This window comes from Polypterus senegalus, chromosome 3, assembly GCF_016835505.1.
Source record: "Polypterus senegalus isolate Bchr_013 chromosome 3, ASM1683550v1, whole genome shotgun sequence".
Classification (NCBI taxonomy): domain Eukaryota; kingdom Metazoa; phylum Chordata; class Cladistia; order Polypteriformes; family Polypteridae; genus Polypterus; species Polypterus senegalus.
Window position 1 is genome coordinate 270093042 of NC_053156.1, and position 21697 is coordinate 270114738.

Sequence of the window (21697 nt, forward strand, 5' to 3'; positions counted from 1 at the left end):
ACGGTGTCAGAGCTTGGTCCACATTGCCAGCAGTAAGTCGAGCCCGTTTCCAGTGAGAGTTGGACTCCGCCAGGGCTGCCCTGTGTCACCGATTCTGTTCATAACTTTTATGGACAGAATTTCTAGGCGCAGCCAGGGTGTTGAAGGGGTCCGGTTTGGTGGACTCAGGATTGGGTCACTGCTTTTTGCAGATGATGTTGTCCTGTTTGCTTCATCAGCTCTCTCTGGATCGGTTCGCAGCTAAGTGTGAAGCGGCTGGGATGAGAATCAGCACCTCCAAATCCGAGACCATGGTCCTCATCCGGAAAAGGGTGTAGTGCCCTCTCAGGGTTGGGGGAGAGAACCTGCCCCAAGTGGAGGAGTTCAAGTATCTCAGGGTCTTGTTCACGAGTGAGGGAAGAATGGAGCGTGAGATCAACAGGCGGATCGGTGCGGCATCCACAGTGATGAGGGCTCTGCATCGGTCTGTCGTGATGAAAAAAGAGCTGAACCGTAAGGCGAAGCTCTCAATTTACCAGTCGATCTACGTTCCTACCCTCACCTATGGTCATGAGCTATGGGTAGTGACTGAAAGAACGAGATCGTGAATACAAGCGGCTGAAATGAGTTTCCTCCGCAGGGTGTCTGGGCTTTCCCTTAAAGATAGGGTGAGAAGCTCAGTCATCCGGGAGGGGCTCAGAGTAGAGCCGCTGCACCTCCTCATCAAGAGGAATCAGATGAGGTGGCTCGGGCATCTGATCAGGATGCCTCCTGGACGCTTCCCTGGTGAGGTGTTCCGGGCACGTCCAACCAGGAGGAGGCCCAGGGGAAGACCCAGGACACGCTGGAGGGACTACGTCTCCCAGCTGGCCTGGAAACGCCTTGAGATTCTCCCGGAAGAGCTGGAAGAAGTGGCCGGGGAGAGGGAAGTTTGGGTCTCTCTGCCTACGCTGCTGCCCCCACGACCCGACCCAGGATAAGCGGAAGAGGATGGATGGATGGATGGATGGATGGATGGCCTATTCTATCCCTGACCATCTCATCTTCGTTTGCATAAGCACAGTCCTTCACCCGCGAATATGTAGCAGCAGCGTGTCTATTGGATTGCTGCTGACGGATGGCCTTATATGGGCAGGCACTCAATTATGTGGGAGGCGTGATGATGAGGGACGTAACTCCACCTCACACGGTGACCGAGCTGCAGGCTATGGCCGTATATATGTACGTAAGTAGGTTCCAGTTATGTCCGTTACGTGTAGAATTTCGAAATGAAACCTGCTTAACTTTTGTAAGTAAGCTGTAAGGAATGAGCCTGCCAAATTTCAGCCTTCTACCTACACAGGAAGTTGGAGAATTAGTGAGGAGTGAGTCAGTTAGTCAGTCAGTGAGGACTTTGCCTTTTATTAGTATAGATTACAGATCTCTAACCAAAAAAGCCAATACTGTATTTGCTCATATAATCGACAAAATTTCAGGTTATTAGTTTACTATTTATTGTGTCAACAAATTAATTACTACAAATCAGTGTTGTACTTGTGTTTGATTGATAGATATTAGGTAGTTTTAATTTGTTTCTTTTTTTACTTTTAAATTCATAAGATTGTGTTTCCTAAGATGATAAATTGGCAGGGCATTGTGCTCTTTGAAATGCATGGTCTCTTTGTAAAAGCTACAGGCTTTTTACTTTCGATTTACTACTTTGTGGATAGTGTCAGCAAATCAAATACTAAAAATTAATGTTAAACTCCTCCTTGATTGATGGTGATGATAAGATTGCATTATCTGTAAATTTGTCCACATTTTTCAAGTGTTTGTAAAAGTTACACCAGGTAGAAAATTTCTAAGGGGTACCCAGATTACGGACCTGCCATGATGACTATTACATTGCCACCTTGCTGCCCTGATCCTTCTAGATATTCTCCATAAAGTCTGAGAGAAAATATGAGCGCATAAATGCTTTCTTTCTGTTGGGCTCATCAAGATACCCAGGTGGTGTGTTGGAACAAATATTTTCTATTTGTGAATCCCCTGTCTTTGACAAATATTTCTGCTTCAGCTTGGGAAATATTTTTATGGCGTACTAATCTGAACATTTTATGATATTAATTTTAACAAAGTATTGACTTTATTAGTCTGATTATATGTTAGATGCCTCAAACCATCTGTTTCACTAAAATTAATCTATTCACTAAACCAGGGGTGGGCAAAGTCATTCCTGGAGGGCCGCAGTGGCTGCAGGTTTTTGTTCCAACCCAGTTGCTTATTAAGAAGCATTTATTGCTCAAGTAACTCTTCTGCTTCATTTTAGTTGCCTCGCTCATTAGGATTTTGAAACCTTATTGCTTATTTTAGTCTTAAATAGCTGTTCTCTTGGTTTCTAATGGCTTTTTATTAGCTAAGATTCAAATGACAAAAGAAAGCAGCATTTCTCTATTTTGCTTGTTTCAATTTACACCTGTCTGTATTGTGCAATCTTTGGTTTAATTAAATACTTGGGAGGAAAATGAAGAGAAAAAAGTGAAAGATAGAATATTATTCATACATTTTAGACTTCATATAGTTTAGATGATATCATTAGAAAGAAATAAAAATCTAGGATATGAGAATGGCCTGACATGGCAGAGTTAAAACACTAACAATGTTAATTAATTTTAATTATGTTAATTAATGTTGACTTATGTTTATTTTTTATTGTGTCTTCTATTTTTCTATTCATTTTGTAAAGCACTTTGGGCTACATTTTTTTGTATGAATATGTGCTATATAAATAAATGTTCATTCATTCAACAAGCCATGAAATTGAATTATTGGAAAGGATTGCTTTCTAATTAAGCAACTGGTTTGTTGCAAAAACCTGCAGCCACTACGGCCCTCCAGGAATGACTTTGCCCACCCCTGCATTAAACAATACCACTTTGACACTTTATTGGTGTTGTCAGTAAGACTATACCATTCTTTGGTGCCAGGTGCTTATTATATAGCAACTCATGTCAGTCATTCATATTAAATCAGAGTTTACAGAAAATCCCTGTTTTTCACTACTTGAACTTAAGTATTTTACTTCAACTACAAGGCTCAATACTTTGACTTGTCTTTATGCTTGTTCCCATTATTTCCAACACAGATCCTTGAATATATCAACTTTTTCAATCCCATGAAGAATTTTGATGTCTTAAACAAGGCTTATACACATCTTCCACTGCTCATGAGGTTTAAATCAGAAAAGGATATGCTCTTTACTTCATGGACTTTCTTGGTTGCTTGTTTCTAGAGCAACTATGATTTTGTTTGTAGTATGGTGACCTATTCAGATTTGTAAACCAAAAAGTTGAAAAAAGATAAATACATACAACAGCATTTAATTATTAAGTAATTTTCCTAACATGGCTTCAGACTAACTGACTCTAATGATGCTGTACCATCACCCTCATTACTGACACCTCTCAGACCATAGAAATTTCTAGAACTCTTGCCTGATCTCTCCATCTCAGGGGACAATGCTTTCTAACCCTATTAACACTGAGTGTGTTTACATGTGCTTTAATGACCAGAGGCCTTGTGTATAACGCTATGCATAGAATTCACACTAAAATATGGCATACAGACAAAAGTGGAAATGTGCATACACACAAAAAAATCCTGATCATAAATCTTTGTGTACACCAAGTTCCACACACTTCCCCTTTACAAACCCCAATGAATGTGAAATGTAACGCACGTGCCTACAGCCCCACCCAACTTCTCCCAAATTTTGCATATTTTAATATGCAAATCAATATAATTATCACCTTCCATTTAGAGTTTGTTTAAAAAAAAATGTAAAAGGCATGTGAAAAAAAGAATTTCAGCGAATGTGAAGTGGAGGGAAGTAAAACATAATAAACTAAACTAAAATTAAAGGAACACATTGAAAACATATCATATCTACATGGGAAAAAATTATGCTGGATATGTATACTGATATGGACTGCGTAATGTGTTAAGAACGAAAGGATGTCACATCGTTTGATGGCAATGAAAATTATCAGCCTACAGAGGGCTGAATTCAAAGACACCTTGAAAATCAAAGTGAAAAAATGATGCGGCAGGCTAGTCCATTTTGCCAAAATTTCATTGCAGCAACTCCAAATCATACTCAATAGTTTGTATGGCCCTTGCGTGCTTGTATGCATGCCTGACAACGTCGGGGCATGCTCCTAATGAGATGATGGATGATGTCCTGGGGGATCTCCTCCCAGACCATCAGTGACCCACCACCAAACCGGTCATGCTGAATGATGTTACAGGCAGCATAATGTTCTCCTCGGCTTCTCCAGACCCTCTCACGTATGTTACATGTGCTCAGGGTGAACCTGTTCTCATCTGTGAAAAGCACAGTACAGCAGTAGTGGACCTGCCAATTCTGGTATTGTAGGGCAAATGCCAATCGAGATCCACAGTTCTGGGCAATGAGCACAGGGCCCACTAGAGGACGTATATTTATTGGCTGAAGCAATTGTATAAGTAACAAAAGTGTGCTGAAGACACTCGAAAGTTCAAGTTCAGAGTGCCCAAAGGAAAAAAGAAGTGCTCAGATATCACAGTCCGCATGTAAGGCGAGTCACACCCCACCGGCTGTTTGTTCTGTTTCAGACAACATTATAAAGGCTGATTTTATTGATGATGGTGTTTCTGTGCCGTGCTGGCTGCACACACACCTCTGCCACGGAAACCGCTGGGAGGCCACCTGGCTGTTTGCTGACAGGAACACTTCAGGAGTTATAAAATGCAATAGTGAATGCTAGAAGAGATGTGGCTAATGAAGTAAGGAATTTAGGGGCTGTGATATGTGATATTGACCACAAATTTAATAAATTGGTTAAAATATAAATGCTGCCTTGATTACCCGTTTTTACATTCTGCTAATTACTCTGTAATGCTGTCCGACTTGGCTGTTCATTTGGTCAGTCAGGGTTAGGTTCATCATAGAACATCTCTTCAGCTACATGCTTGCACACTGTGACACACTTTCTGTGCATTATAGAGCAGCACATTAATAGAGTGGAAAAGCTTTCTATTTACATCAGCAAATTCATTCTCTGAAGGTGTCTTTATAGTGTAGCGATGGCACCCAGCGCCACAACGGATTGATTCTCCACTCTTTACTTTGAGGTGACTCGCTATCCTTAAAAGGACTGCTTGTCTTTTGCCACTCTAGTTTGAAAAAGCACCTGCTTTTGTACATTTTTTGTACAGGGCTGCCACTTTTATAAGTTCTCCAGCTATATATAATGTAATTGCAACTCATTTTTTTTAGTGATTCATCCCTGGCTGATGTAACTTGTCCAGCACCATTGCATTAGCAATGTGCGTGCAGCTGACCGCTCGGTCAGATTGCATTTGGAAAAATGGACTTTGTTGCAAATTGCATTTTTATGTTTTCCAGTTCAACCTCAGTGTAAGGAAATCTTATCTATCTGGATGATAAGCGGATAATACAATCCTATACAGCTGGCATAGAGCAACTCAGTAATGTTTTTGAAATACCAAATCATCAGTAACTTCACCTTGAAAAGCTCCTGTGGTTAACAACCTGAGAGTGGACAGAATTTGCAAAGGAGCAGGTAGAGCACAATTCCTCAAAGTCTGCCTTTGTAAAGTCGGCACCAATTCAGTGCACAACTTTAAGAATATACCTCTTAGAAATCAAAATTGACTTAGAAGCGAATCATCATCATCTGTAAATACACTCTTTCTTCTAATTCTTCCATTTGTGATGTCTTCTAATAACACTAAAGCAGCCATGGTAGATGGAATAATTTGGTAATTCCGTGTACCATTTTATTGTTAAAGATTGATTACAATCAAATGAATTAAATTTGTAAACAATATGCAATTAATTTTGGTACATTTGATAAAACCCATATCATAGATGTGATCCTAAAAAAGAAAAGCAGAACAAGGAAACAAATAGCAAAATAGTGCATACACAAGGGGGGACCCTGCCGTTAAAATGTGTGAGGCTTTACAACAAGTTTTGTTTTTATCCATCTCAAAGTGAGCGTGGAAACAGGAGTGTGCATCATTTTTGTGCGTGTGTACCATTTATACATGTGGCCCCTGGTTATTCCTGGAATCCCTTTTTCAAAAATGCCATGAATACCATCATTCTGGTTAGAGAAACTGGGATATTGGTCTCTAATTATCTGGGTCAACACATGTTTATTTCTCTGCGAGTAGTCCAATTATGTGTCCATGTAAACCTTTGCCCAGGTTACAACTAAGGATTTTGCAGTCTATACATGTTTGTTGCTTTCTCTTAGCCTGCATATGTCCATTCTATGTCTGTAAACACTTTCAAAAACAACTCTTCCCACCAGTCTTTGCTTCACATAGATATCCAGCAGAAATGGGTAGAAAATGGTGAACGCAACCGCAAATACAAATTTCCAGAGGTATGATGGATGAAATAAATGTGTCTTGCTATTTCAGAAATTGTTAAATTTATGTTGAAGAGCTAATCTCATAAGACATGGGCTCCATGCTTCTGTTTGGATTCACGGTGGCTGATGATGATGCTTAACTCTTTTTTATTCAGTTAATGATTTTGGAGCATTGTGCTATGGGAGAACTCCAGAAGTGGGGTCATCATGCAGGGTAATGAGATTTTTAAGAGACCAAGTTTTTGCCTAAAACTAAAATATTAATGTGGGGGGAAAAGACCTGTACCGATTAGCTAAACAGTGGGGCCGATCTGGGAAAGATGTGCAGGTTAGGGAGATAAAGGATAAAGATGGAAACATACTCACAAGCAAGGAGAGTGTGTTGAATAGATGGAAAGAGTACTTTGAGAGGTTAATGAATGAAGAGAATGAGAGAGAGACAAGGTTAAATGATGATGAGATAGTGAACCAAGAAGTGAAACAGATTACCAAGGAGGGAGTAAGGGCAGCTATGAAGAGAATGAAGAATGGAAGGCTGTTAGTTCAGATGACATACTGTACCTGTGCAATTATGGAGGTGTTTAGGAGAGATGCAAGTGGAGTTTTTAACCAGATTGTTTAATGCAATCTTGGAAAGTGAGTGGATGCCTGAGAAGTGGAGAAGTATACTGGTATTGATTTTTAAGAGTAAGGGTGATATGCAGAGCTGCAGTTAACTACAGAGGGATAAAATTGATGAGCCACAGAATGAAGTTATGGGAAAAGGTAGTGGAGAAACTAGGTTAAGAAGGGAGGTGATGATTAGCAAGCAGCAGAATGGTTTCATGCCAGAAAGAGCGCTACAGATGCAATTTTTGTTCTGAAGGTGTTGATAGAGAAGGCCAGAAGGATTTGCATTGTGTCTTCTCTTGCCTAGAGAAGAGTTGTGGTATTGTATGAGGACATTGAGAGAGGCAGACAAGTATGTAACAGTGGTAAAGGATATGTATGAGGGAAGTGTGACAGTTGTGAGGTCTGCAGTAGGAGTGACAGATGTGTTCAAGGTGGAGGTGGGATCGGCTCTGAGCCCTTTCTTATTTGCAGTGGTGCTGGAAAGGTTGACAGACGAGATTAGACAGGAGTCCTGGTGGACTGTGATGTTTGCAGATGACATTGTGATCTGTAATTAAAGTTAGGGGGCAGGTCGAGGAGACCCTGGAGAGGTATGCTCTAGAGAGGAGTGGAATAAAGGTCAGTAGCAGCAAGAAAGAATACATGTGTGTGAAAAAGAGGGAGAGGGAGTCAGAGGAATGGTGAAGAGGTAGGGAGTAAATTTGGGGAGTGTGAGTGAGTTTAAATACTTGGGCTCAACAGTACAGAGTAACGGGGAGTGTGGAAGAGAGGTGAAGAAGAGAATGGAGGCAGGGTGGAGAAGGTGAAGAAGAGTGTCAGTAGAGATATGTGACAGAAAGGTACCAGAAAGCGTGAAAGGGAAGGTCTGCAAGACAGTAGTGAGACTGCAATAGCTATATTATATGGTTTGGAGATGATGGCAGCTAATGAAATGACAGGAGATGGAGCTGGAGGTGGCAGAGTTAAAATGTTAAGATTTCCTTTGGGAGTGACAAGGATGAACAGGATTAGAAATGAGTATGTTAGAGGGTCAGGTCAGGTTGGAAGGTTTGGAGACAAAGCCAGAGAGACAAGATTGCATTGGTGTGGACATGTGCAAAGGAAAGATGCTAGGTATATTGGGAGAAAGATGCCAAGGATAGAGCTGCCAGGCAAGAGTAAAAGAGGAAGGCCTAAGAGGAGGTTTATGGATGTGATGAGAGAGGAGGAGCAGGTAAAGGGTGTGACAGAGCAAGATGTAGAGGAGAGGAAAATATGCAAACAGATGATCCGCTGTGGTGACCCCTAACGGGAGCAGCTGAAAGACTAAAAAGGAGAAGAAATTTTTGCCTTAACTAACTCACTGTTAGCTTAAAAGTGCTGGACTTCAGAAACGTATGCATTTGTTATCCTTTGTATAATGCCCTTTTGCCCCCCAACTTGACATCATTTTCATTTAGGATGAAATGTTTTTTTATTTTTATTAGTTGAACAAAAGCATTTTAGGCTGTGTAATTGCACTGCTAGTGCCTACATTCCATTGTTGTATTTGGAGTAAGTAGCCATTTAATAAATAAAGTCAGTAGTTTCTTATTAACTAGATTTCTGGTTAGACGGGAACCCGCTTTTCTGCTTGATGTGCACTTGAAAGTGGTTGTAGTGGGGTGGCACATGTTCCCTGTTCAGAACTGCTTTTTCCAGTTTCTTTTATTCTTTCCATCCTTATTAACAACAGAGGAACTCAGGAGGCCATTAGAATTAGAAAAAAGCAACTGAACCAGTAGAAGAAGAAATTGAACCTCAAAAGAGGAGTGACTTCACAGTTATATATTTTTATGATTTTGTAACACATAATGTTGGGGACACAGCCTTGCACTACCAAGTGCTATATAGAAAAATAGAAGCTTTGGGTGGCTGTTGTTAATGAAAGATGATAATCTATAAGACAAAATCAAAGCACAAAGGAATGAATTAAGTACTCATCTATAACTAATCGTCCAAATGATTTGGAAGTTTCAGCCAGTTTATGTTAGGAATAAAAAGCAGCCCTTACAAAAAATCAGTAGTCTTCCTTTACATAGCCCACCTGGATGAGGGATGTGTATATACTGTATATGTGTGTGTGTGTGTGTGTGCACATAGACTCATACTGTTGCAATTACACACTCACTACTCAAGGTGGAAAAAAGCCAGATGTTTGCTAAACTGTGAGGAATGCTCCTGTTCAGTCTTGTTGCATGTCATCCCAGTTTTAGATACACCTTTCCTAGAGTTCGGGAGGAGGGTGGTTTGGACAGTTGGTAGTTTTGTGAGCTATTTTTGGCCTTCTGTTCTTCATTTAGTAGTGCATTGTGTATGTTTGATTATTAACTAAGTACTGAATTAATTGAGTCAGTGATTAATTTACTGAGTGGTTTATTTTTTGATTAATACATTAATTAATCAGTTCCCCTCCTCAATGAAATAAAAACATTGATAGTAAAATGTTCATAATTCTAAAAGGAATCCCCAGTTTTCTGGAAAAAGCAGCAATTACTAGTTTTAGTTGTGAAAAGTGTTAAATGCTGGACCAAGCCATCTTGACAGTGTCAGCAATGTTTAACTTTATATTATTTGTCTTTGGTTTACAGCTGCAGGAATATTATAAGAAGCAGCAGGAGCAGCTTCATCTTCAACTGCTGACACAACAACAGCAGCAAGCAGGGAAACAGGCCAAAGAGGTAAGGTGCTAATCTAGAATGATTGTGTTAGTATGCCTATTTTATCTGTCAGTCCCAAAAATTGTCCCTTGCTTTTGACTTGAAATGAGACACACACTGGTAATATTTGGATACCCTCATCCTAGTCAAACAAATACAGATACCTCCATAAGCTTTGCTGATAGCCAATTAATGATTTGGACACCTTATAAGAAAACATTGTAGAGCTTGATTCTGGGCATTTTGGGTTCTATGCAGAATAAAAGCTCTGCTTTGTTATCAATATATACATTGGGTGACCATCGTTAAAAGAAACATCAGCTTTTGTGACATGTTGCCTTCATTAAATGTCCACATAATGCTTATTGCCTCGTTTCACTTCAAGCAGCTTGGAGTTGACTTCTGTTAAACTAAGCACATCTATTTACTAAAAACTATGCTGAAAAGTAACAACAACTTTAATTTTTGCCAGTTTTGGGAGGTGCTGATCGTTCTGTCTTCTAGTTGACTGGCCAGAATGTGAAGAATTTTTTTTAAACATGGGAAATGCAGTGATATGTTTCTTTCTTACATCCCCAGGGGGCAGGCTTTGATCCCAGCCGTTTCACAATATACAAGGAGTTTTTACATAGTTCTGTTTTCCACATGGATTTTGTGTATTTACTCCAGATTTCCTTCCATATCCCAAATATATGTTTGTCTGGTTAATGGATGACACTAAATTGGCCCAGGACAATCAGGCTTAAGTATTCTCTACCTTAGACTGACTCCTCTTGGAGGTTTGGATCTTTTCTTAGGCCCAGTGCTGCCAAGACAGGCTCCAGCTTCTTAAATTAAAAAAAATGACTAATTATAAAAATGTGATTGGGGATACTGATCAGATTTGTAGTGGCCTATTTGGTACTGAATGATTGGAGAGGAGCTACTTTTGGGAGTACAGTAAGAGAGGGATATTTGTATACAGTGTATGTTTTTAATTGTTATGTTACAGAGGCATTACATGCTTCAGGAGTGGATTGGAGGATGTGTCACTTGCATTATAATATAGGTATTCTGCCAGCAGTGAAGGGAGGTGCAGAATATGTACATAGGTGGCATCAGAAAATTAATTGTTAACTAATAAACAAAGCAAGGGTCAACACTATGAGAACAAAAATATCCTTTGTCAAAGCACCAAGGAAAAACCAGAAATAATGTATTTTCAAGGTAACCAAAAACTCAGATAATGATAACTGCATGACATAGTTATATATACAGGAACATGCTGCTACCAACCCAATCCCACATTTTAGATACAGGTATTCAAATGGCCACTACCATTAAACAAAATGGTGTTATTGGAAAATACCAAAATCAAAACAGTACACAATAACAACTTTTTTCCTCAGAAAAATAATAGTAGCTTTTGAATCTCTAAAGTTCTAAAACTAAGAAGAACCCCAAAAGAGAATCCAGAAAAATGTATTAAACTCACCAACAAATTTAAAAGAATACAGAATCACGATAGTTGGGTGGAACAAAAAAAGTGGAGCAAGTCATTGTGAACTGTTTAGCATTTATACTATATTTTTTGTTAGGTTAAAATTTGTTTGCCAATTTCAGTATGGTCACATAGTTACAAGAGGAATCTGTGGTGCTAAAACCAGACCAGGAGACACCTACTGGATGGTAAAATGTAGCTGTAGACTGGCCACAGTCAGGTGTCAAAAGAGACAATAGGAAGGTGAAATTCCCATGTGTTGCCATGGTGTCTTGAGAACTAACTGTAGGATTGCCCGTTGAAGCCTGATGGAGAGTAGCAGAATGCAGTTTTTTTAGTTGACAAAAAGATATAAAAGTTAAGCAAAATGGAAAAACAAGGGTTGAAACTAAGCCCTAGGTATGACCAATAAGGTCTTTAAAGTTATCATAGGAATCAATGTCATTATACTGAAAAAAGTAATGGGAGTGTATATAAGGAGGTGAAATAATGCCATAGATATGTCTATAGCATTTTGAAAAGAAATCGCAACAGTACCTTTAGCCAGGTGACAAGATGTCAGTGTGTGGATTTACCCAGGCGACAACAGGTGATAAGGAGACAATGAAGGGCCTACAAGAGCATTTGGGTGATGTGAAAGGAGCTGTGGAACTGTTTATAAGAATGTGCACCATAGCCATAGATTTTACCAAAAGGTTTGGAAATTAAGCCACAGAACTATCATTAAAGGAAGCAAGAATGGACCAAGAGAGAATGTGTAGCTATGTGACATGGAGACAGATAATAAATCATTGAAAGTTAAAAAAGGTACTTCAGTATTCCATAAGTGGAGGTTAAGCGACTCCAAGAGCTCCCCTAGAGACCTGTAAATAAGAGAGTGAAAATCAGTTATAAAACTCCCCAAAGGAATGTGAAAAACACCATTTAAGTGTTCATGGGGTCATAGGCTGATGGCAAGGAAGCAACTTAATGGTTGTATGTAGGTGCCAAACAAATACAAGAGTGACATTTGCTAAATGAACAGATGATACTAAAATGCTAATGATATATTGATATGACTGCATGTAGGGGTCCACAGTGTCACTGTGTTTAGCTTGCTATGAGCCATAGGGTTGCACATTGATAGGATGTCTGCAGTCATGCATCATGAAATCCATTGAGGTACCTATAGATGATTAGTGAAGAGCTATAGGGATTTCTGTAATTAGAAGACAAGGACCTGCAATGTGCCTGACGTCAAGAGGCATAAATTCTTTGGATGAGAAGTAGGAAGAGAAGCATTGACAGCAAGGTATAATTGTCCCATACAAGTCTTCATAGGGTCATAGGCAGCATCCAAACAGAGATGACAAGTAGTTCCACAGTGTTGTTGGTTGGGTGATAAAAGAGCTCCAGGAGTGCCCAGAGAAAGAAATGGATGTCAGTTGTCAAGTGAGAATGAGCAAATGAGTTGTCATTTCAGGGGTTGAATTAGAAAACCAATTACTCATTTATTTTAGTAGGTGTACAAAAATAAAGTTATATTCCTTCATACTTGTAAAGCTTACATCAGTCTCATATGAGAATTTTAGAAGCAAAAAACAGTTTATTAAATTCATAACAAGAGGCAAAGAAGATGGAAGATGCAGAACCTGAAAATACTATCAAGTTTAACCTGCACATATTTGGAGAGTGTATAAAAGAATATGTATATGCAAACAAAATGAAGAAGCTTTAAACTCTCCTCTTATGAGCTGCTGTACATTTCCTGCTCAAGATATATTTCAGCAGCAGTGGAAATCAGAAATTGTGTTGTTGGAGTAGTGGGGTGCAGAGGGGAGGGGTGTTATTGCACAGACGACAGAGCTGCCAGTTGATCTACCAAGAAAAAACTTGCAAATAAGTTGCTATCCACCTTATTCACCAACCAAACTCCCTCCCCCCCACCACCTTAGTCTGCCGTTCCTGGCAGTACGTGGCTGTGCACTTTTTAAGGAGTGATGTTTAAAATGCTGGCTTGACGGTTGAGCTCTTGAGTCACCCAGGAGTCAGATTAATGAAGTGCCTCTGTCAGTCCGCAGTGGCATGCTGAAACTCTGTTTGATGTGCTCATAAATCAAGCTGACAAGCCTGTTACTTCGCTAGCTTAACGCACTCGACTGAATCTAATGTAAACAGAACGCAGACACAATGTGTTAAAGAACTTGAACCGTGTCACGGGTTTGGAGGAAAGAGATGGAGGGTTAAGGGAGAACTAGGAGGAAGCTGAGGATAAAGCTTCTCATCCATATACTGTAGGAGGAGGGGATAAAGAACAACAGCCTCAAGCCACACCTTCTGACACTCCCTCCTCCTGAGAAAATGCTCCATTAGTCAGCACACTGGCTTTATGCTTTAGACAGACGCCTCAACAGGACAAGTGTCACTTTTTTCCCATTATTTCACGTATGCCTTAATTTTAATCTTTGGCATAAAAGTTGAGGTTTGCTTATCTAATTGCTGCCATATGCAACAGGTTAGCAGACAGTGTGCCCCCTAGTGTCTAAAGTTCAAGATTGCTGATATACTCCCATTAGGTGACCCAGAACAAGTCACACAACCTTCCAGTGTTGCAGTTGTAGAAATATGCAAAAGTTATTGCATTGTTATTAACTTTGGAGTTAAGTGTAGGTTAATAAACGTTTGTTGTAAAAAGATAACTGAGAAGTAACACTGTCTCATTAAAGGTGGCTGCTGGGGTTCAGAATAATTGTTCATTTCCATTTACTGACTTTTGCTGCTTGTAGATCATATACTATATGACAAGTAACATGTTTCTTGCCACCCATCCCTTTCTATCCAAACCAAAGTGGAAGCTCCTGGCTTTATTGTTACCACACAGAAATACTTATTTAGGAACTATGAGCTCGGCAAATGTACTATATAAATAGAATGTGTTATTATTTAGTTTTGTACGCTCACTGAACAGATTATTAGGAGCACCTATACAACATCTTATACATCATGTACACTTGAATTATCTAATAATCCAATATGGCAGAAGTATAATCTGTAAAATTATACAGGTACAGGTCAGGAGCTTCAGTTAATGTTAATGTGGCATGATTTTTGGCACCAGATGGGCTAGTTTGAGTATTTCTGTACCTGCTGATCTCCTGAGATTTGCATGCACAACAGTCTCAAGAACTTACTCAGGATGGTGCGGAAAACAAAAAGCATTCAGTGAGTGGCTGATCTGCAGACAAAAATACCTTGTTGACGAGAGAGAGAGGTCAGAAGGGAACTGCTAGACAGGATCAAGCTGACAGAAAGGCTATGATAACTTATATAACCACTCTATACAACTGTGGTGGACAGAAAATCATCTCAGGATGCAAAGCATGTCAAACCATAGGTTGGACAACAAAAGACCACTTCTGTCAGCCAAAAACAGAAAGCTGAGGGTGAAGTGGGCACAGGTTCACCAAAACTAGACAGCTGAAGACTAGAAAAACATTGCCTTGTCTAAAGAATCTTGGTTTCTGCTGAGGCACACAGATGCTGGGGTCAGAATTGGGCGCCAACAGCACGAATCCATGCACCCGACCTGTTTTCTGTTAACAGTCCAGTCTATGGGTGGTGATGTAATGGTGTGGGGGATGTTTTCTTGGCACACTTTGGGCCCGTAAATATAAATCAATCATTGCTTGAAGGCCACAGCATCACTAAGTGTTGTTACTGATCATGTACATCCCTTCATGGCTGCAATTTAACCATTTTCTAATGGCTATTTTAGCATGATAATGCTAAAATAAAATGTCAAAAAGCAATAGTCATCTCAAACTGGTTTTGTAAATATGACAATGAGTTTGTCATTCTTCAGTGGCCTTCCAAGTCACCAGATCCAAATTCAGTAGAGCACCTTTGGAATATCTTAGAACAGAAGATTCACAGCATGAATGTACAGCTGACAAATCAGAAAATATTACATGATGCAATCATGTAAATATGGACCAGAGTCTCAAAGGAATATTTCTAATATCTTTAGGAACCCATGTCATGAAGAATTGAGGCTGTTCTGAAAACAAAAGCTGCCTCTACCCAGCTTTATTATAGTTTTGCTATAAATTTGCTAAGTGAGTTTTAAGTACAGTTGATTCTGTATTTCTATATTTTCTACATGTGGGCCCTGAAAAGTGAATTTTCTCCTTCAGAATTACACATAGAGTCGGTGATGGAGACTGCAGAAGTTGATGGTAATCAAAGCTTCATTTCCCATTTTGTAGTCACCAAGCAAGTCGAGCAATAGTTTTTATTTTGTAGAATTTAGAATGTTTAAATTTTGCCACAGCATTTTAATTTTCAGTTTGAATAGCATGACAAAAGTTATATAAAAAAATCTTTTTGGAAGGGGTAGTAGTTGGTGTTGCTGCCTCACATCTCCAGGAGACTGAATTGGATTCCATGCCAAATGGTGTCTGTGTATTTTGCACATTCTCCATATATCCATGTACGTTTTTGTGTAGATATTGTTTTCCTTCAACATCCCACCAATGTGTTGATCAGGTTAAATTGGTAACTAAACATTTACTGTGTAAATGAGTTAGGCTGTGTCCATGTGTTTAAAGATGGATTGCTACACTGGGATAGTCTCTGGTTTGCAAGTGATGCTGTAGTAATAGCATTGGAACCAGAATTTACAGTTTTGTGCACCACAAACTATTGTATCAGACCCAGGTAACCTTGTGCTGTATATTCCAACGCATTAGACCTACCAAACCCTTTTTATCTGAACATCATGCAACAAATATAGTGAAATTTTCAATTATTTCTTCATTGTGTGCAGTGTTGGATTAAGGTTCACTTGAGGTTGCACAGTAATTTAATGGATATTTTAAATTGAAAACGTAATGATTTATGAAATGCATTTTTTGTAATCACAAGGTACTTTACAAGTATATCACTATAATACAGTTGTTCACAAATATAATTTGTGTATGCTACAATTATTTCTGTGCTGCTTCAATTATGACATACGTAGGAGACATGACTCTTTCAAGGTCACATAAGGTCACACAGCGGAAAAGCCACTGGGCGTCATTTATTATTTACAAAGTGCAAACACAGAACAATAAATATGTTAATTTTACAAGAACCATTAAACAGTAATTTGAACATTTAGAACTGGCGAAGTGTTTGGTCTTTTTGGATTGTTTATATGTAGCATATTTCCACCTTTCTTCTTATAGACAAACATATGTTCATTCTTCTCAGACAGAGTGAAAACAGTTTCACCAAAGGGTTGTTTCCCGACTGCCACGTCCACAGATAAAGCAGGAAGTGTCAGAGGGCAGTAGGGCAGGAGAGACTACACCCAGCATCAGAGAATAAACAGCCCTCCACCCAGTCTCTCTACAAGCAGAGCACTTGCGGCAGGCAGCAAGCATGACCCCTTCTCCCCTTTCCATGCTCCCCTTCCTCTACCAGATGCTGATTTGCAACCTGATGCTTTGGCAGACCTGCTCTCCATCAGTTTTCTGTGTCTTGTGTTAAGGATATGCTTGCTAAATGTGACATTCAGAGCTTTTCCTGTCGAAACTTAAAACACCAGAACCCGACTTGTGTCACTTGGCTTTTCCTCCATTGTGCTTCTGTTTTAAATAAATAAATAAAATGATCTTCTAACACTGTAACCCCCACACTCTTGCAGCCTAAGAGAGCTGCCGCACCGTTACTGTAACAAGATTAATGTAAAAAATGCTGCTGTTTAAGCACGCAGGATGTACTGACAGACCAACTCCTGTCTGCATCTCGCAGGAAGTGACCTCTGACCATTTCTCTCCAGACAGCTTGTCTCAGAAAAAAGGGTTGCTGTTTTTGACAAGATTAAGAAACTAAAATTTTCTTTTTCAATCTTTTCCTCTTTTCTTTCATCCTAGACAAAAATCAAAAAGCCAAAAGGCCACTTGGAGTATCAGGCCAAGGAATATTTATCAAAAATGCATTTTCTGGCCAAAAGACAGTGTTTTAAACGTTTGTAGCAGAGTAGCATGTGAGATAATCCTTGAGCAGCACAGAAGGAATTGCTTCATAAACCCTTGCATGTCATGATCTTGAAATAGTTAAAAGGTTTATTTGTCTGTTAGAGCATGGTGATAAAATTATTTTAGTTTGGTAATCCTCAGTTCTGGTGGGCTGTTTATGAGCAACCAACATGAGCCAAGTAAAATTCATTATGTGCCTGTGTTTTCGATAAGATCCTCAGAAAAAGCAGCTGAAATGACACTGAAAATGTATTTTTAGCAAAGTACCATTGGTCAGCCATGAGAGGAAATGGCAAAAGGTGAAGAGAAACTGGGATTGCATTGGCATTGAAGCTGTCTGTATTTGGTGCCAGACCTTTGAAATGTAACAGGCCCAAGAACCAAATTCAAGTTCCCCTATAATAATTAACCCTTTGAAAGCTTAAGGGTGAACATATGCAATTCTGATTTTGGTCGTCTGCCAGTGTGGCGTAGAGGTTAAAATGTGAAGCATAAGCTGCTGGTTCAATAACGACCACTGATCTACTTAGTGACTTTGATTCTGCCAGTTCTCCAGATGAGAAAGTATGGAAATGATTATACTACATTGGTGTGGTGTTGATGATAGAAACAGACGATATAACATATAAAGGCTTCTAGTTCAGTCTCCATCTCCTTTGCACTGTGGCTAACTTAACATGGAAAAATTAAAGCAAAACATAAGATAATTAAGGATATTTTAATAATGAGAGACCTCTTTTAAAGTCTCCAAGAAAGGTTGAATTACCAAAGTCAGCTCAAGATGCCAGATTTAGTTTTTAAAACTCCAAAGATAAGTCAAAAATCTGAAGGACCTTTACTTAAATTATTCCAAACCCTAGCAATGCAAAAGCACTAGTTATTCAATGAATGAACTTTATTGCTTACCCAAGAGACAGTCAAAATGAAATAGAATTTAAAACTGAGAATGCAATGAGAGACCTACTCAGAGAGCAAGGAACATACAGCCTGGAAGAAGCTAGCTAAAACCATAGTGAAAAGCTGTTGGCAGGCAGGTGTCTTTTACAGACCCATCAGGTAACTGTGACCCTAATGACCACTGTACCTAAGTGACCTAATTTTAGAAGGATGCCCCACCTTCACAGATTCTGAGGGTAATGGGCCAAAATGATACAAAAGTGAAGGCAAAAACCAGAGGAAAATAAGAAGTACAAAACAATGAAAATAAGGACGTGGAATGGATGTAGTCCTGACAATCAATGTGTTGCCTCAGAAGGCAGTATTTTAAGGAAAATTTATCAGAATATGACAATTTGTGCCAAATTTGTAATTGAAAAGTCAATCTTAACTATTAGCAAACCCTTTAATCTTAGTCTATTTTTAAATTTAAAAGTTCTGTAACCACAGAAACAATAAACAGAGTCACAAGCAAAATATTTGTTAATATTCACCAATCTCAGATGGCTGAGAAATGCCCAGTATTGACCTTCTATCCTGTCGCAGCAATGATGTTTCTGGTCATGCACTTCCTGGTCATGTCCTTAGCAACCTCACAGCAACCATAAATAAAACTCATTAACAGATAAGGTGTGGGGGACAAAAAAACACATAAAAATATGTAAACTAATTTTAACAAAAAAAAAACATTTGTTTTCGGGACTAATTAGGAATGAAGAATGCTGGGAAAAGTTAATATTTATGTAGCAAATAAAGGTCACAACATAATAATTATTAAATATGCCTGCTTTCACTCCATTTGTAAAAAAAAAAAAAAATGTAAATACTTAAGAATTATGCTATATTTATATACCTGTGAAGCACCTTGGATGGAGTTTCCTGTAGTAAAACACTATCCAATATAAAGTGTAAAGAGTGTAAACCACAAGTTTGGCAGTTAAGCTGTCATGACTGACTCATGGAATGGCCCTAGAGTGAATTTTTTAACCTGTCCGATACTCAACTGGTAGGAGTAAAGAAAAATTGCACAATGAATTTCTGGTGTTTAACTTTTTTTGATCAGATAAATAAGTAACAATTTGATGGTTTCATAGTACAGTATTTGAATAACTTGTTTTCAAAGCACAATGCTTGCTATTCTTTTGATTTGATGCCACAACCTTAAAGTTTCAAGTAGACATGCACTTGAACAAATCTGTGTGTAATAATAAATATAATTTGTACATGTGCTTTTGTTTATTTTATTTTTTTGACTTCCAGGTCTCATTTTTGAGTTTTAATTTTTATCTTGATCTGTTTTAGAAAGGTTAATTTCATGCTGTTTCGGTTTTCTTTGTTTACCTGATGCCATCATCTTTTGTCACTTGACCTTGGCGTTGCATTTGTTAATGTTATAATTGTGAATATGGAATATGTAAATATGGAATGGTTTTAGGATGCACTGTTCCTCAGTGGATAAGCAGCATCTCTTTTCTTATATGACAGTTAGCTTACTTTGTAAGTAGTCTCAAGTGTTATTTTTGTATTTGGCTCCTGACTCTCATTTTGCCAATGACTTCTTTCCTGGTTGCTTGGTTATACAGTATCTGATCTCCTACTTTTGACCCATTTTTGTTCCTTATGACAAGTTTGTCTGAGAAAACAATCTCCTATTCTGTTTGTTTACTCATGGAAATCTTCAGATGCCTTAAGTGTCTCATAGCCCTGCTGTTAGGCTTGGATAAGCTCCTGTACACCAGTGAGGGAAAAAAAAACTAATGTAAAGTTTGTGCTGAGTAGCACTTTGAATAGTTAATACCATTCACAACAACCTTCCCAAAATAGTAATATGCACATTACACATTTTTGAGTTCTTACTATAAGTAATTTATGTATCTTATTCAGTGTCTCTTGACTGTGCCACCTACTGCAATTGGCACTAATAGGTCTCTATAGAGTCATAGTAAAGAATTTAAAGAGTGATTGTGAATGTAGTTTGTACTGTGCCTTTTACACTATTTTATGCTGTATGCTTATTAGAGCAGAAGACGAGCAAGACTCTACCAGGAGAAACTTAAGCTAGTTAGCTGTATGTTATTGTCATCATCCTTTATTGTTCCTCACAAGGAGCCCAGTCTTGCAGAATGAGGATCTGGGAAAGTTAAAAGCACATGTTAAAGTTAAAGTCCATCAAATGTTTTGCCATCAGTTTTACTTTGTAAGTCCTGCAGTGAGTGAAGTTCTGTCCACCCTTTGTTGTTGCATCCTTCCCATTTAAAAGGCTAGTAGGTCAGTATGTGTAAGCCCGCTACAGGCTAAGTGATGTTAAAGGACAGAAATGTCAGTTCAGTATCACTTTTGAATTTATGTACATTAACATTTATTTCATGCTTTTTGTAACTTTGTGTATTTTGTCTATTTATGCAATTATTAGTGTTAGAAAATTGGCAAATAAAGCACATATTTATTAAAGCTTACATGGAGTTAATGTGGTATTGCAAAAGATCAAAGCTTTACAGTATCATTCATCTCTAAAGTTCACAAATCATTCTTAAGAGTCTATGGCTTTACCTTTTTTCTGCAAGTATTTAGCTGACAGTTTTATTCAAAATAACTTGTTAATCAGGATGGAATGATTATTTCCTTATTTCTGCTATTCAATTGGTGCCAAGTTACAGTAAGTGGTTCACTTGTTCACTTGGTGGTAGTAATAAAATAATCAGCCTAGTAGATTTCAGTTCAGTGCCTTAAAGCAAACTGTCCAAATAATTGGATGTATTGGACTATGTTTTGCCACTTTTCTTAACTTACTGCAAGCTATGGTGTAATTTGTGTACTTGTTTTGTAACAATATGGTGTGCCTTCCACAGAGCTTGCTAAGTTCACCAACTCATTGTTAACTAGGTGTTCTCCCAGAAAATCTCCTGAAGGACACAGCACTGCCCCATCAATAAAGGATAAATGAAAACATATGAAACTAGACTACAGTTTAATTTGGTACATTTGCTGTCACAATTGAGATTTTTTTCCATTATTTTTTTTAATTGTTTTTCCTTATAATTTTGTATGAAGTCTGTGCTTATCAAAGCAGTATTAACTACAAAGCAGAAATTAACTCTCTACAGTGCACATTTTCAGTGTAGGGTGCCCTTTGCCATACACCCAAACTAACAAACTCACTTGCTTTTTCCATTAGCAGTGCAGTCATATCAGTTACTGGGAAGCCTGAATTGTCACAAATGTGTTGGTGGTATAGTCTGTTTCATGGGATGGTCATACTGACTTGCTTACATGTAACCTCTCCAGTATTGTGCTGTAATTGACAGCAAAAAATAACTAAGTGACACTTACAGTAAAATAAGTCCTTCATTTAATTTAAGCAGCATGTTTTTTTAGGTCCTTGTCTGATTTTCAGGCCATTAATTTTCAGTATTAAATAATTTCAAATCACTGCAATGAAACAGCTGGCTCAATGTGAATTCAGTTTGCATTTTTTTTAATAGAAAGGTAGGAACACATCTTATCATCTTGCCAAAATACAAGACAACAACAGAGGAGTGTTACCTAACATTCTGGGCACAGTTAAGGGAAATTTCCTGTCACACTGGG

The 21697-nt window shown here is 38.5% G+C and overlaps 1 protein-coding gene across 4 annotated transcripts in view; it reads left to right on the forward strand.

Moving 5' to 3' along the window:
• The window catches only part of foxp4 (forkhead box P4), a 244257-nt gene that overhangs the window by 144115 nt on the left and 78445 nt on the right, over window positions 1-21697 (forward strand). For all 4 annotated transcript variants that reach the window (XM_039749164.1, XM_039749167.1, XM_039749166.1 and 1 more), the window contains exon 5: window positions 9623-9712. In XM_039749164.1, coding sequence (XP_039605098.1) covers window positions 9623-9712 — 90 coding nt within the window. The remainder of the gene's footprint in view (window positions 1-9622; window positions 9713-21697) is intronic.